The 18488-nt window shown below is 37.7% G+C and overlaps 1 protein-coding gene across 1 annotated transcript in view; it reads right to left on the bottom strand.

Moving 5' to 3' along the window:
* The window catches only part of mRpS24 (mitochondrial ribosomal protein S24), a gene marked incomplete at its 5' end in the record, with an annotated part of 80093 nt that extends 69998 nt beyond the window's left edge, over positions 1-10095 (bottom strand). The window contains 1 exon segment of the mRNA XM_070085292.1: positions 9888-10095. Coding sequence (XP_069941393.1) covers positions 9888-10095 — 208 coding nt within the window.
* Between the last annotated feature and the right edge of the window lie 8393 nt (positions 10096-18488).

Here is an 18488-nt window from a genome sequence, read left to right as displayed (position 1 = left end):
GGGTGGCAGCATGGCCCACTGCTGGTGCCTCACCGCCGGCACCACTACCACCACGCACATTTTCCATCCCAATTGCAACAGTATCTTCGTCATTTTCACTGTCTGTTCCTGTTGTACAGCCACGGGATGTACTCCGAGATACACTCCTTCCCCTTGGAATAGCATATGGCACACTTCCAGAGCGCATATATCGTCGTATATACTGACGCTTCACTGGGGAATATTGCACTTCACTATCACTACTGGAACTAGTTTGAAGAGCTTGTAGTTCATATTCACTATCACTATCATCACCCATGCTCTCATCTGAGTCTGGGATTTGGGAAAATAGAAGTTTCCTCTTGGGTTCTGGAACAACTGAACGTGAACACGAGGGCCCAGCACCAGAGGTGGAAGGCTGAGGGTCGTCTGGGCTTTCTTCACTATTACCGATATTATGGTCATTAGTTTCGGTCAAAACCTCACTAAAACCACGAAACTCATCTTCACTGGCACTTCCATCACTATTAGAACTGTCACTGGGGAACAAAAGTGTCCCAATTCGCCGAGGAGTGAGGAGCTTCTTACCGCGAGGCATGGTGGACATTGTTTACTAAGAGGGCATTCCCACAATGCACCACTGGGTCCCAGATTTTTTTTCTACCGCGCACACTGACCACGCAGACCCATTCTCTCACACCTAGGCCTATCAGCCTTTTCGCGCGAGATTTGAGGCCGCTAGAATTTATGCGTACTAGTACGTCAAAAACCCCTACGCGTAAGACGTACTAGTACGACGAAAACCCTCAAAGGGTTAACGCTAACATTTTGCCTCAGCTAACGCTAAAAAACTCTCCTAATGATATTCGTTCTCGGGTACCAATTAATATCGTTAGGTGAGGGTCCAATGTATATGCATTTTATCGCTCTGGGATGCTTAAATGTAATAGAATATTATGTGGTCTGGTATGGTAGCCTGGCTGACTACCATACATACCACACTTGATTTCTTACATTAAATACTACTTGTTTCACCCTAGATTAAGACTATAAATATTTTAAGGTAAGTAATGAGTGCACTATGTGTGTAGTGTACTTTTTATTGTTTTTTGATGCCTAGTTCTATTGCTGACTTAATATATGTTAGTGTAAACTTATCTAGTACAGGTCCTCCATCACAAATCCGGCATCATTGGGGCCTGTAGTGTGCCGGATTACTGAGTTTGCCGGATTACAGAGTGGTTAGGTTAGAATACACTTAATAAAATTAACCAACTTGACTTACACAAAGTTCATTGAACACCAGCAAAGATCGAACATTTCCGCTGCTTTGAGCTCAATTTCAAGGTACTTTTCGTCATGAAAGCAATCAAAATCATGTCTATTTCTGTAATATATCTTCCATTCTATCAAATGAGACCAAAAAAACGAGTATACAACCATAAAAACCATACGAAAATATACCGCAAAGAGGAGGCTAATGGCTGAGAAGTGAACTCCCTTATTTATCGTCCGTCTTTTTTATTTTTGGTGTACGTTAAGAAGCATCTTTCCATCATACACTCCCTAAGTTTCAATGAGATAGCCCAACAAACAACTGAGAAAAAAAATATTTACCAAAAATCATGTATGGCAAGTGCAAGCCAGGTAATGGAAATAAGTCACTTTCACTTTTTTGGGTTATCCTAGGTTCTCTATACATACACTGCTATGTATGATAATCTGTGTAACTGTATTTGTGTATACCTGAATAAACTTACTTATTTACTTACTTCTAGTCTGTCAACTGAGTACAAGAAACTGCCCATTCACCTATTTCAACTACAAAATAAAGTGGTCAGAAATTGGCAATTTGGCCAATTTCACACAAATTTCAACAGATGCCAATTTCAAAATAGGGTCCAGAATACACAATGCAGACATTCCTGGCACTAAAATAACATTTTCTATGTTCATTAGTCACGGCTCCAGGCCCCTCTTATATTACTCTTGCTTACCATTTGGAATTTTTATTCACACAAAAAAATGGAAGATTTACTGTTATGCAGACTACTGCATAACAGTATTTATATGAAGAGGACATGGGATACAAGTACCATTCTCCTATCCCTGTCTTGGGGGCTTATATTAAAAGACAACTGAGTATAGCAAAGGGCTAACTTTTTTTTAATTTATTTATTTATTCATTAATTTGAACATGATACAGAGAAGTACAAAAGAATACAGTTAAATGCAGCATGCCAAAGCCACTTGAATGCATAGCATTATGGGCAGGCTTAAAATGAACTTAAGATTAACTAAGCAATGAAGTATTCAGTGGTAAAACATTATTGTAAGCAGATAACAAGCACAAATGAGTATTACAAAAACAGGCCGTATGGTTGCGTGCATTGCTGTACAAACAGTATTTATTTATTTATTTATTTAATTTGAACATGATACAGAGAAGTACAAGGAATACAATTTTTAAAGTGCAGCATGCCAAAGCCCCTTGTATGCAGAGCATTATGGGCAGGCTTAAAACTAACTTAAGATTAATTAAGCTATGATAGATTCAGTGGTACAAAAATTTTTGTAAAACAGATAACAATTTAGTACAAATGAGTATTACAAAGACAGGTCATATGGTCATTTACTGTGTTGCTGTGTAATCAGTAGAATGGAGTATTCTGTTAGGTAATGAAGTTAAATAGTAACAAAGTTTGATTGGGTCACAGGTTGACATTTATGAGATACAATAATGAGATACATATATGAGATACAATTTATGAGGTACAATTATTCAGTATTTATTTAGTTGTGGGTGAGTAAGTGATTTTTGAGAAGAGACTTGAATTTATAAACAGACAGTGTTTCTTTTATATTCACAGGTAATGAATTCCAGATTTTAGGGCCTTTTATGTGCATTGACTTTTTGCATAGCGTGCGATGGACACGAGGAACATCAAAGAGTGACCTGTGTCTTGTGTTATGGTCATGTGTTCTGTTGAGGTTGGTAATGAGATGTTTGTGTGATATACACTCGTACTGCACCATAAAACTGAAACAAAAAAGTTATTTTCTCTATACAGATTATCACACATAGCAGCATATGTGTAAAGAACCTAGGATAACCCAAAAAAGTCAAAGTGGCTTATTTCTAGTACCTGGCTTGGGTTAGCCATATATGATTTTTGGTAAATATTCGATTCCCAGCCAGGGTAGAAACATTGGGTGTGTTTCTTTACACCTCTTGTCTATGTTCACCCATCAGTAAATAATAAATAAATAATGTCAACCCATATAAATAATGTCAACCCAGCCTTGACTCCATATTGGAATTTGGACTGGCAGGTGGACAGGTATTGGACGGTGACGTCACATGTTTACTCTTGAGCATTGCTAAAAAATAGAACATTTCTGCTACTGTGAGCGCAATTTCAAGGTACTTTTCGTCACGAAAGCAATCAAAATCATATCTATTTCTTTAATATATCTTCCATTCTATCAAATGAGACTGAAAAAACGAGAATATAACCATAAAAAACATACAAAAATATACCGCTAAGCGGCCGCTAATGGCTGAGAAGTGAACTCCACTATTTATGGTCTGATTTCTTTCATATTTGGTGTACGTTAAGAAGTATCTTTCCATCATACATTGCCCAAATTTGAATAAGATAACCCAACAAACAACTGAGAAAATAATAATAATAATAATAATAATAATAATAATAATCCTCGTACTGTGAGGCTCAAGTTAGAGTATGTAGGAAAGAGGGAAATTATTTCCCAGTAAAAGTAGGCCTTAGACAAGGATGTGTGATGTCACCGTGGTTGTTTAATATATTTATAGATGGGGTTGTAAGAGAAGTAAATGCGAGGGTCTTGGCAAGAGGCGTGGAGTTAAAAGATAAAGAATCACACATAAAGTGGGAGTTGTCACAGTTGCTCTTTGCTGATGACACTGTGCTCTTGGGAGATTCTGAAGAGAAGTTGCAGAGATTGGTGGATGAATTTGGTAGGGTGTGCAAAAGAAGAAAATTGAAAGTGAATACAGGAAAGAGTAAGGTTATGAGGATAACAAAAAGATTAGGTGATGAAAGTTTGGATATCAGATTGGAGGGAGAGAGTATGGAGGAGGTGAATGTATTCAGATATTTGGGAGTGGACGTGTCAGCGGATGGGTCTATGAAAGATGAGGTGAATTATAGAATTGATGAGGGGAAAAGGGTGAGTGGTGCACTTAGGAGTCTGTGGAGACAAAGAACTTTGTCCTTGGAGGCAAAGAGGGGAATGTATGAGAGTATAGTTTTACCAACGCTCTTATATGGGTGTGAAGCATGGGTGATGAATGTTGCAGCGAGGAGAAGGCTGGAGGCAGTGGAGATGTCATGCCTGAGAGCAATGTGTGGTGTGAATATAATGCAGAGAATTCGTAGTTTGGAAGTTAGGAGGAGGTGCGGGATTACCAAAACTGTTGTCCAGAGGGCTGAGGAATGGTTGTTGAGGTGGTTCGGACATGTGGAGAGAATGGAGCGAAACAGGATAACTTCAAGAGTGTATCAGTCTGTAGTGGAAGGAAGGCGGGGTAGGGGTCGGCCTAGGAAAGGTTGGAGGGAGGGGGTAAAGAAGGTTTTGTGTACGAGGGGCTTGGACTTCCAGCAGGCAGCGTGAGCGTGTTTGATAGGAGTGAATGGAGACAAATGGTTTTTAATACTTGACGTGCTGTTGGAGTGTGAGCAAAGTAACATTTATGAAGGGGTTCAGGGAAACCGGCAGGCAAGACTTGAGTCCTGGAGATGGGAAGTACAGTGCCTGCACTCTGAAGGAGGGGTGTTAATGTTGCAGTTTAAAAACTGTAGTGTAAAGCACCCTTCTGACAAGACAGTGATGGAGTGAATGATGGTGAAAGTTTTTCTTTTTCGGGCCACCCTGCCTTGGTGGGAATCGGCCAGTGTGATAAAAAAAAAAAATAATAATAATATCTTTATTAACTACACGTACATATACAAGGTATACAGCCCTAGCCGACATCAGTGGCATACTACTATATAGAAAGCTGCTTGTTATGCTGAGTATATCAAGCAAATTTGGGTTGAGGGGGAAGAGGGAGGAGGGAGCTGGCTCGTAACTTAAATGTTGGCTCGTAACTCAGAGCAAAACAGCGACCCAGGGACGGTTCGTATCTCAAAAAACTCATAAGTTGGGACACTCGTAAGTCAAGGTTCCACTGTATCTTTATTTACTACATGTACATGTACATGGTATACAGGCCTAGCTGACATCAGTGACATACTACTATACAGAAAGCCCCTTTTTATGCTAAGCATTTCAGGCAAATTAGGTCAGTGTCCCAGGATAACACCCACACCAGTCCACTAACACCCAGGTACCCATTTACTGATGGGTGAACATAGACAACAGGTGTAAAGAAACACACCCAATGTTTCTACCCTGGCTGGGAATCGAATATTTACCAAAAATCATATATGGCTAACCCAAGCCAGGTACTAGAAATAAGCCACGTTGGCTTTTTTGGGTTATCCTAGGTTCTTTACACATATGCTGCTATGTGTGATAATCTATGAAGAGAAAATAGCTTTTTTGTTTCAGTTTTATGGTGCAGTACGAGTGTATATCACAGTTAGCCCTGTGCTATACTCCGTTTTCTCTAATATAAGCCCCAAGACAGATAGGAGAATGGTATTTGTATCCCATATCCTCTTCATACCTCCGTCGAACTGCTCGGTGTTATGCCAAATATTATTCATTCTGGAGTATTTAACATGTTTTATGTTATTTATATTGTTTATTATGTCATATTAGATCAATTGTGATAGGCAATAAGCTGTAGTGTTGATATTAGCGTAATAATAAAGCATATTCTCCTGCATCACGAGACTGAGCTCATGGCAACCGACAGTGGCTTCAAAGCCACTTTATCTTTAATGGATAATGTACTGTGTAGGTGCTTTACATGATGAGAAGCATTTCTTTTATTCATTGGAACCATGGCTAGGGCTAAAGGTAAGCAGGTTATAACAATAAATGGAGAAAAAGAAATTAGAATGACTTATGCAGTAAGTAGTGCCACCAGACAGCACCAGCAGGTTGATGTGGCGGCCCTGTAAATTTGAAATTATGCTAGCCAAAATTAGTGCCGAATAACTGAAGGAACCGAATAACTGATTGCCGGATTTGTGATGGCGGACCTGTATTTGTATGCATTTATAAGGGGAAAAAACGGGTGTTCCACTTTACAGCGATTTCTGCTTTATGGCGGTAGCCTGGAACCTAACCTGCCGTATAAGTGGGGCCCTAATGTACATGAATAAACTTACTTACTTATAAAGCTTTAGTACAACAGGACTAATCTTCAAAGGGTTAAATTAGTAAAAATTACACCAGTCTACAAAAGTGGTAACCCAACAGAAGTTAATAATTACAGGCCAATTTCAAATTTGCCTTTGCTGCCTAAAATTTTTGAAAAAATATATAGACTAATACAGTAGGGCCCTGCTTTACAGGATTTTGCCTTACAGCATTCCGCTAATACGGTGATTTCAAATTATGACCAAAACTTGCTATACAGCAAGCGGTCTTTCTAATATGGCACCCTCCACCCGATTTATTTACATTCTCTGTGAGCACCTCTCTCAATTATGTCTGGAAATTTTCCAAAATTTCAAGTGTTTTAAAGTTATTGCATATTTTATATATACTCTGATAATTATACTTAAGTGTACCTGTACCTAAATATACTTACACACTGTGCTGGCATGCAGGTACACATTAAAATCACTGAGAGTCTCTCTACTCTTGACGCCATATAATCTCTCGGGTGCATTAAATGTTGTATATTACGTTAATATAGACATTTCCATTAATCCATCTATGATTTTTTTTTCAAAATTATATAATAGACATGCTACATAACATATAAACATGATACATATACCCACAGTATAAAAATTGACATATATATGAGGTTTGTTTACCAAGCGGTTTGTAGGACTCTCGGAAGAATTAAGTTTTCTCTAGTCAAACACCAGTTACTTAACTGTAGAAAAATATTCCTTTTGTATGCCTTCACTCTATCTATAGCTATTCACGATTCTTGTGGGTTAAGCACTTCTTTTTATTATGATTATAATAATAATAATTTGTAATAATAATAATTTGTAATAATAATATTACTGCAATAATAAAAATAATAACTTATCAGAGCATCATTCCTTCTGAATATGTTACATGAGAATGGAAGTGTTGGTCTTTATTTATTCTACTGTACCACTGTGGAGACAACTTGTACACAATTAAGGTGTTTGTATGACCGTGTGTCAACCATAACCAAATGCTTTTGTTTACATAAGTACTGTGTGGCTCTGTCATCTTACTCATTCTCTCTCTCATTTATTCGTTTTTATCTCGCTTACTCACCTCTCACCCTACATTAAGACTACAAACATTTTAAGGTAAGTAATGAGTGTACTGTACATGCATTTTATCACACTAGGGGTTTTAAATGTCATAGTAGGTGGGGTGGCCAGGAGGGCTACCCTACCTCTCACACGACTTTCTTCAAATAAATACTTACTTTTCACCTCTCAACCTACACAAGATCATTAAGACTATAAATGTTTTAAGGTAAGTAATGAGTGTATTGTATATGCATTTTATCACTCTAGGGTGCTTTAAGCATCGTAGTATATTATGTGTGGGTGAGGTGGCCAGGAGGCCTCCATACCTACCCAAACTTGACTTCTTACAATAAATACTACTCATCTTCTGCCCTACATTAACCCTTTGAGGGTCGACAGGCCCTCTCCGAAACTCGTTCTCAGGGTCGGCCAAATTTAAAAAAAAAAAAATTATTTTCTCTTATGAAAAGATAGAGAATCTTTTCCCAATCATAAAGACACCAAAAGTTTGAAATTTGATAGAAAACTTACGGAATTATGCTCTCGCAAAGTTAGCGGTCTCGACGATGTTTACGCATCGGCGATTTTGCCCACTTTGAGCCCCATTTTCGGCCAATTTCACTGTACTAGTCGACAAAAAACATGAATATTTCGCTAGAACTCCATTTTTTCTATCGAATGGGTGCAAGAAACCACTCATTTATGAAATTCAACTATCCAGTACAGTGGTCAGAATTTAGCAATTTTGCCAATTTCACACAAATTTCAAAAGATGCCAATTTCCGAATAGGGTCCAGAATAAACAAGAAAGACATTCCTGGCACTAAAATGACATTTCCTCTAGTCATTAGTCACGTCTCAAGGCCCCTCTTATATTCTTTTGCTTTCCACTTTGAATTTTTATTTTCACAAAAAATATAAGATTTACTGTTATGCAGACTATTGCATTAGTGTAAGAAATGGTATAAATATTATTGGTGCACTTGTGAAAGAATATTAGACTCACCAGTTGACGTGTATTGCACGCTTGGCACGATTTGTTTACTTTTGAAGTTTGGTAAAAATCGAACATTTCTGCTACTTTGAGCTCAATTTCAAGGCACCTTTCTTAGTAAAACCAGTCAAAATCATCTCAATTTCTGTAATATGTCTTCCATTCTATAAAATGAGACCAAGAAAACTAGAATACAACAATAAATACCATACGAAAATACACTGCAAAGTCGCTGATTTATTAAAAAAAAATGGTCAAAGTTTTTTTTTTCTCATTATGCACTGTGTGCTGCAGGATTTTTTTTAGACTGTGCACACTGACCACATAGACCCATTCTTTCATATGAAGGCCTACCTGCTTTCTCCCACTAGATTTGAGGCCGCTAGAATTTATGAGTACTAGTACGTCAAAAACCCCTACGCGTAAGACGTACTAGTACAGTGGACCCCCGGTTAACGATATTTTTTCACTCCATAAGTATGTTCAGGTGCCAGTACTGACCGAATTTATTCCCATAAGGAATATTGTGAAGTAGATTAGTCCATTTCAGACCCCCAAACATACACGTACAAACGCACTTACATAAATACACTTACATAATTGGTCGCATTCGGAGGTAATCGTTATGCGGGGGTCCACTGTACAACGAAAACCCTCAAAGGGTTAAGACTACAAATCTTTTGAGGTAAATAATGAGTGTACTGTGTATTTTACTCTCTATTGTTTTTTAATGCCTAGTTCTATTGCTAACTTAATATATGTTAGTGCAAACTTGTTATCTGGCATTGCTTTAAAGCGATGTCTGCCGTGCGGCAGTAGTCTGGAAACTAACTTGCCATATAAAAGGGGCCCTACTGTATAAGACAAAATATCCTTAACCCATGTCACTTGGGCTTCAAGCTAGGACAAAGTATCAATAAATCAATAAAAAAAATGCTCAGCTGTATCTTCTCTTTTGTAAATAATGAATATCCATTGGGCATTTTTATCAACCTAAAAAAAAAAAAAAAAAAAAAAAACTTCAATACAGTAGATAGCATTCTACTGCTCAAATTCGAGTATTATGGAATAAAAAGACATGCTCTCTCATACATGAAATCTAAGGGTAGCATGTTAACATTCAGGCATTCAGGAAAACTGGTTAGCAATGAGTCCTGGGGGTGGGAATTACAGGATGTTACAGTTCGAAGGATAACTTGAATCAAGATGTCAGCACACATCTGGTAAGGCAGGTACTGAATGAGTGATGAATGTCTTTTCTTTTCTGAGTCACCCTTGCTCAGTGGGAGATGGCCAGTGTGCTTAAAAATTAATAATATTATTATTATTACTATTTCACCATCTTAAAAATTTCATAAATTTCTCAAATATTAATGAATGTTACTGTTCTCATTATGACTATTCCATATACTTACTGTACTGTAAAAACCTACCTTCACATCCACATACAAAACTGACTAAATATACTTTATGTCCAGAGGTCATTATTGCTAAGTGTTTACTATTCTTACTTGTGTTCCAACTATTCCAGGACTTTCTATGTGCAATCTGACATGGTTGATTGGCCATCTCATAGGTGAGAGGTTTTGACCTATTTCTTGTGACCCTGTAGCGTCCAGCCTGAGCCTTATGTGCTGCTTGTGTTGTATGAAGACCTCGAAGTAATCCATTAGAGAAGAGGGAATGGCCCAATCGTAAGCTTGAGCAAGCTCTCCAGCTCTTGTAGGAAAAGGGATGAACATGAAATATACTGCATTATTAAAAAATGTTCAATGCTGATTTTTTTTAAATTTATAACAAGCATTTTGCACTGGTATAAATTAAAGGATAAATCCTTATTGTAATTACAGTAGAACCTCTACTTGCAAGTTTAATCCATTCTGTGACCTTTCTCGCAACTGGATTTGCTCGTTTGCAGTCAATTTTCCTCATTTAAATTAACTGAAATGCAATTAATCCGTTCCAGTGGAATTCTGTACTTAATAATTTCCCTAGTATCAACTCTACAGCTTATTTATGAATTACAAATCATCTAATATGACATAATAAACAATATAAATAACATAGAAACCTGATATATACTCTAAAATGAATAAAATAAGTTATTCATATAGTGGTATGGGCAGTGTCGGCGGTGGACAAGAGTTTGTCTGGCGACCGGACAAAATACTTCTTGAATAATTTCGCTAATATTATCTTTATGGCTTATTTATCTATTATAGTTCATCTAATATGACATAACAAACAATATAAATAACACAGAAACCTGATATATACTCTAGAATGAATAAAATATGTCATTATGTAACAGGTGGAGGCAGCCACAACTGCTCCCTCTTTGTTGTGGTAAACACTGCCATCTAGTGATGGCCTTTTGAAGCTATTATAATTATTATTATATAGCACATTATTATTATATATGTATTATTATTATACATATTATATTATTATTATTACTATTACATTATATTATGTACTATTATTATATGTATTATTATTATTATTATTGTTATTACTATTATTATTATTATATAAATAATTTGTAATTTTTATTCACACAAAAAATAGAAGATTTACTGTTATGCAGACTACTGCATTATTATAATAACTGTATAAATAATGTCAACCCATTCACGACTGCATATTGGAATGGACAGTGATGTCATTTGTTTACTCTTGAACATAGCCAAAGAATTGAACAGTTCTGCTACTTTGAGCTCTATTTCTAGGTAGTTTTCGTCATGAGAGCAATCAAAATCATATCTATTTCTGTAATATATTTTCCATTCTATCAAATGAGACCAAAAAAATGAGAATACAAAAATAAAAACCATACGAAAATACCACTAAGGGGTAGTTAATTGCTGAGAAGTGAACTCCATTATTTATGCTCCGATTTCTTTTATTTTTGGTGTATGTTAAGAAGTATTTTTCCATCATACACTGCCCAAGTTTCAAAAAGATAGTCCAACAAACAAATGAGATCCAATTCCCTAGACCAAGAGCAAGAGCCCCTCACCAGCTTCAAGGAACCTCCTTTGAGGTCTGCTCGCTTATGGAAATTTCGCTCACGTTTGGAAGCAAAAGATCAACCCATCAACTGCTTGTATTTGGAAAAACTCGCACATGGATGCGCTCGCAAGTAGAGGTTCCACTGTATTTTCCTTACCTCTCTATAGCTCTCAACAATCTAACAGAAATGCTTACTCTAAATTTATTATACATTAACTACAGGACCACCATACTAAATTTTTACCCCTTACCCAGGCTCACTTTCACATGAGGGGAGATACTCTTTTGTATTGTATAGATAAATTTAATAATAATAATAATAATCATAATAATAATAATAATAATAATAAGAAGAAGAAGAAGAAGAAGAAAAGATACCTTGAAGGATGTTAAGCCATACTCTAAAATAAAGCATATAAGACTGAAATTAATACCCCTCCTTAGATACATTGACAAAGACCAAAAAGGCACAATACCATAACTGGAATAATACACAAATAACCTGCATATAGGAGAAAGAAGCTTATGGTGATATTTAGGTCCGACTTGACCATTTACAAGTCACACTAACACATGAAGGTGTGGGAGCCAGTATATACAGGAGATGGGGCAAAAGGGATGGGACAAAGAAAGAATGAAAGAAGGAAGTGGAGAAGAAGTGGTAGAGATAAAGTGTTACTACTACCACTACATTTCCACTTCTTTCTTCCTCTCTTTGTCCTGCCACTGTCCCCCTCTCCTGTATATACTGGCTCCCTCACCTTCATGTGTTAGTGTGACTTGTAAATGATCCAAGTTGGGCTGAAATATCATCATAAGCTTAGATTAGATTTTAGATTTTGCCACCGAAGTGGCTAGTTTATTGTGCACCCCATATCCATCCTGTGGACGGTAGCGCGAGAGTATGTGGATACACAAAAGGCCTAGGAACTAGGCCCCAAAGGGTTAACAGGAATACATATGGATTTATATCTACATATCTATAGTTCACTTATCTGTTACAAGCAAATTTAGGAAATTTGCTTAGTATATCTGGTATCTTATTTTCATTAATAAGATATCTTGACATGTCACATAGGTTATTATACTGTCTGTCTCTGTATTCCTCAATAAGTGGACAATTAAGCACATAGTGTTCAAGAGAGTGACCATATGCCTGATCACATAATTTAAATTTAGTTTGATCATCATCTGTGTGTCTCCCAAACTGCCAGAAGTACTTGTAACCAAGCCTAAGCCTGGCCACTACAACATCAGTCAGTCTGTTCACATTGCAAGTTGCTCCATAAACATACTTATCTACGTTCATGTTATCATAGTGGGTTATAGATCTACTCAGGCTTCTAACTGCATTCCTATAACAATCATCTTCATTATTTACTTCTCTCCTAATATTATTCCTAATGCTAGACACAGTTATACCAAAGTTATATTCTACGTTCTCCTTCTGGATACTCTTCTTGGCTAACATATCAACTTTATCATGAAGGAGTAATCCAAAGTGATGGGATCCATAGCAATTGTACATTAATTCCTTTGTCCCTAATTTTTGAGTATCTATACCTGCCTTCCCCAATGAGCATGTTGTTGGAGTCATTATATGAGCCAAGAGCCTTCAATGATGACATAGAACCAGTAATGATGATAGAGTCAAGCTCAGTGTCATAGGTTAGCTTTAGTGCCATTAGGATTGCAAACAATTCAGTTTGCAGTATAGACGCCCAGTTGTTAATTCTTATGCCTAACTCAACAAATTTATTATCGTTCTTAACTAGGGAGGTGGCAACAAGAGCAGATGCAGCCCTGCCAGAAGACTCCTGTTTAGATCTATCAGTGTATATAACTTGTGATAACTTATTACTACCAGCTAGGCGAAAAATTTCTTCTTGAGCAGTTGCTCTAACAAGAGATTTAAGGAAGGGATTACTAGCAATGAGCTTCTTGGGAGGGACTTGTAGGTATGTGATATTAAATGAACACATCTTCCATGGAGGGGTGAAATGCTCTTGTTGCCTACAGTGATACAGTTCATGCAGGTTATAAAACTTAATGCAATTGCACGTTTTCACAATCCATTTAGATCTGTGTGTATTTACCTCTAGAGTCTAGACACTTGGTAAGATTCACTGTGACAGTGTCTGGTTCGTTTCTCAACATTCTAATACCGAGTACAGTGTTAATTTCAACAATCCTATCACTGATACTAGAAATACCAAGCTCCTTCCTCATGTTAAGAACATTGTAGATCTGGGACAGCCAAGAATAGTCCTGAGAGCTTCATTTTGCATTAACTCCAAGGGTCGGAAGGAACTTTCTCTAGCTAATATCAACATGGGAGCAGCATAATCAATTAAGGACCTAACATAGGCTATGTACATCATTCTCACGATTCTCACATTAGCACCATAGTTGGGATTGTAGCCAGCAACAGCTTTGAGAGCATTTAGCCTAGCTTTACATTTCTTGTTTAGTTGTGGTATAGTGGATTTGTTAAAGGGTACATCTACACCAAGATATCTGTAAGTTTTAACGTAGCTAATGATTTCACCCTGCAAATAGATGGGTGGGGGATGTCGTTTGCTTGTTAATATCTTTGTTTTAGAGGAAGATATTATGAGGCCTAGTCGATTACAAATTGCTTGAACTTCATTAAGAATGGTATTCATCTTCTTATGCCCTGTTGTATGGATCATGATATCATCAGCATAGCTTATAGCTATATGTTTAGGTGAGGCAGGTAGAGCATTTAGGAGAGCATTAATCAGAATATTAAATAGCATGGGACTAAGAACTCCTCCCTGCGGTGTACCTAAAGACATTTCTTTAGAATCACTTCTGAAGCCTTGGTAAAGGACAAAGGATACTCTATTTGACAGGTATCCTATTATCCAGCAGAGTAAGCTACCACCAATATTCATTTTGGCTAGTTCATGTAGTATAATGGTTCTGTTTGCAATATCAAATGCAGATTTTAGATCAAGGAAAGTGGTAAAACTAGTAGAGGTGTGTGCAGTGAGAAAGGTGGAAATACAGTTCTGCACACTTTTACCTTTCATGAACCCATAGAGGTAGGGGGAAAGTTGATGTCTGATTCTGTAGTACAATCTGTTAAGCATCATTCTTTCAAAAGTTTTGCAAAGACAACTAGTTAAGGAGATCGGCCTAAATGTATCAGGCTGTTGGGGCTTAGGGATAGGCACAATGAGACTATTGGTCCAGGAAGTAGGAAGAACGCCCTCAATGTAACTGAGATTATACAGTGCCAACAAAGGGTTATCAGGCACGTGCCTTAGAGTTCTGAGAATATCATAGGTTATACCATCCTCTCCAGGAGCAGTTGATCGACCTTTGGTTAATGCATTATCTAATTCATACTCGGTAAAGAGGCAATCACTCTCATCAATATTTTGGCTCATAAAATTAATCAGTTTCAACATTTCTTCAGAAGTACTCTCTAAATTTTTTCTAATATGAGATGGAAGGCTTTCATGCCTGGATGTTTTGGACCAGTCATTTATGAGGTCATTTGCTTTTTCAAGAGGAAAGGGATGAGCAACATTGCCAGTCTTTTTCCTGGTTATTTTATTTATACCTTTCCAAGCCAAACTCAAAGGGGTGGACCTATTTAATCCACTAACAAACTGTTCCCATTCCTGTTGCCTAAGTTCTTCCTTTCTATTCCTTGCATTTGTTAGTGCAGCTTGGAACGTTCTGAGCAGGTCTGGGGTTCTACATTCACGGTATGCTTTACCAATCCTCCTAGCTGCATGTGTTAGATTGCGCAGCTGTGGATCATTATAGTATTTACATTGGTTTTTATTGTTATTTATAGTGGAGGGTCTTTGTTTCCTATTCCTGCCCACTTGATCTGTGAGAACACTCTCAATAGTGGTAATTAAATCATCATTAAATTTTTGTGTGCCAGTGGGCTCGTAATTCTTATACCATTGATCCAAGTGGTTAATAAAGTTGTCTCTGTGTTCTGGTTTGAGAATAAGTTTCCTCCTTCTGTATTTAGCTCCTTGATTGCTGGAGATGTGATCAAGATTGACAGTTGTTAGTCTTGGGAAGTGATCAGATAGAAGATCATCAACTATGACAGAGTCATGCATCGTATATGATGTATTAAATCCAAGACACAGATCTAGTATGCCACCATATATGTGAGTAGGCTCAGTAGTGCCCACAATTCGAACATTATCATGCTCATTCAGCAATCTCACTAGTTTAGTTCCATTGGTGTTTGTAATAGACCCACCAATATTCTTATGTCTGGCATTAAAATCTCCAAGAATGATGGTAGGTTCACTATTGATGCGATCTGGTAAAGCATCAGGTCGAAGCTGGTTCGCTGGGGCATAGAGATTAAAAATGTTTATGGAAAAATCGCCTGCATATACTTTGACACCATGATACTGCATGTTAACTCGACTCTGCAAGGAAAGGAGTGAATGTGGCAAGTTCTTTCTGACATACATCATACAACAGTTGGTTGACCTTAGGTTATAAGCTGCATATCCAGGCAAGTTTGGTGGAGGTGCTCCATCTTTCAATCTACATTCCTGCAAACAGATGACATCAATATTCTTGGTTGCACTAATATGATGTAAGTCAGGCAACCGCTTCCTGATGGAAGCAATGTTCCATGAAAAGATTTGTAATGTATCCATTGTAGTGAGTTATTACAATCTCTTGCTCATAAGATGGTAAAATTATTATGCTTTGACTGCAGTGTGCAGACACTTAAGAGCAAATAGCATAGTTTGTACGTCTTTATCTTCAGAACCTTTATTTTTAAGCATTTTTCGGCATTTTGGCAGCCAGTTATGAGGCAAGTTTCGAAGGCAAGAGTTATGGGCTTCTTTCTCACAAATTGCTGGTAGCTGAACGGAGATTGCTGCACTTTTGACATCATCACCATGCTCAAGAGTATTATCCTGATTACATATATTTATTAAACTTGTCAGGATCTGTTCAAGATGCTCAATTTTTTTCTGGAAATTTGTTATAATATGAGGAAGGTCAGGCGAATCCAATGCCTCTCCGGAGGATGGCACTTCTGGGTTAGTGCTTCCTTTAACACCTATCACCTTAACAGGTACCATGGTTACATTAGTGTTCTCTGTTTCATCATTCATTGCAGGTAGGTCCTGTGCATCTGACTCATCTCCAATTTCCAGGGAGGTTACCTGTGTGGTGTCCGTCTGACTGTTGTAGTTGTGTGTATTGGGAGAAATGACAAACTCATCCCCATATTCAGGTGTAGCCATAGGTATCTGTAGTGGCAGACCAGTAGTTCCATATGTGCTAGCAGGGATGGCTAGCTCCTCCACAGCTGGTGTGTGTGATGGCATTCTGGTATCACCAGAATTGTTTGCAGTGAGGTGGGGTTCTTGCACACTTTGCAGAGGTTCAGTCTCAGATCTGGCTGTGGTAGACTGGATGGCCCCATCCTCAGTTACCATTAAAGGACTGTTATCAGGTTTACCTCGAAGGTTGTTTGGGTTCTGACTGCAGTCCTTGTGGGAAACTGTAACCCCAACTTCTTTACAGTTAATACACTTAAATTTTTGGCTGTCAGAGCCTACTGTGCATTCTCTAGTGGAATGTTTCCCAGCACACTTACCACACCAAGAATGTAGTATTCCACAGTCTACTGCAACATGGCCATAGTGCTGGCATTTGTAACACCTACGTTTAGGGGGTAGGTACACTTCGATGTTTAGGAAACGTAAACCATGCACCCAGATATTCGGGGGGAGGGGCACAGGACCCACCCAACTGGCAATAATTTGGGATTTTCCTTTAAGTCTTTTAGGCTTGATGATATGCTCACTTAGAGTCAGATGGGATGGGCCCATGCAGAGAGGGTATCCAAAGATTATGATACTGACCCATTTTTTAAAGTGGTGAGTGTCTGATTGAGGTCGGAGCAGCTTAATATCCCCATAAGGTGTACTAAGTAGATCATTGATCAGCTCTTTATTCTGTTCCACAAACACAAAGTTGTGTGTGTTCTTCCTAAATTGGATCCTTGAGTTAGGATGCTTGTTTACAGCTTCCATTAGCCATGCACACTTAGCAGGCAGCGGGGTGTTGTCAGGGAAGTTCAGCTTAACACATTCTTCCTTTGAAGAAAGACTTCTTGCAGCCTCTGTGCACCAAGGACGTTTAGTATCACATTGTGTACGAGTCAAGTGAGTCTGACTACGTCGACGCTCTAGCCCTTTCTCACTTTTTCTCTTTTGTTTACTTTTAAAGGTCTGGAAGCTATCATCATTTCCATCACCTGCAGAAATAGGTTCCTCTATGACAGTTGCCATGTTTGCCAGTGATGATATCTGGTGTAAGACTCACAACACAAGAATTCCTCGCTTATCTTTCCCTTATAGCTTATGCAAGAGCAAATATTCACTACAAAGTCAGAAGTCCAAAATAGATCACAAGACACAAGTGCTCAAGTTCAATGAACACCTCCAACCATACTCAACCCAGACCACCACCACTCAATACGACACACACCCCACCAAAAACACACTCAGAGACCTCTTGTATGTGTGCTAATAATATGGTACATATAATGATATAATGGATGGTACAGGCGAGGTCTTACACCATATCACAAATTACAAAGATGAACAGAGAGAGAGAGAGAGAGAAAGTAGGTAATATTGAGCATAAAATTAGAATTCTGACATACATCACATTAAACATGAGGTTCAAATGATAACTTCCACTTGAGATAGTTCAGGCTACTGCCACCTAATGTACCTCACTGAAATAATAATATAGCAGACATCACAATGAACGCTGAAGACAACCTCTTACCCCAACCATAAATTGTAAACAGAATTACTAAAAAAAAAAAAAAAAAAAAAAAAAAAAAAAAAAAAAAAAAAAACAAAAAAAAAAAAAAAAAAAAAAAAAGGTAATGTTACAATGACAATGAGATAAATCACTCTGGTTGACTTCCTTGGTCCATCCTGGGTAACTCACACATTACTATGTTATACATGTTGCAAGCATAAGTGTGCAGCTGTAGATAGATGAACCAGTACCTAAACAATCTCACTTACACACGCATTACTATGTATGACAAG

Source organism: Cherax quadricarinatus, chromosome 15, assembly GCF_038502225.1.
Source record: "Cherax quadricarinatus isolate ZL_2023a chromosome 15, ASM3850222v1, whole genome shotgun sequence".
Classification (NCBI taxonomy): Eukaryota; Metazoa; Arthropoda; class Malacostraca; order Decapoda; family Parastacidae; genus Cherax; species Cherax quadricarinatus.
Note: the sequence above shows the minus strand (reverse complement) of the source record. Positions and strands in the feature narration are given on the sequence as shown.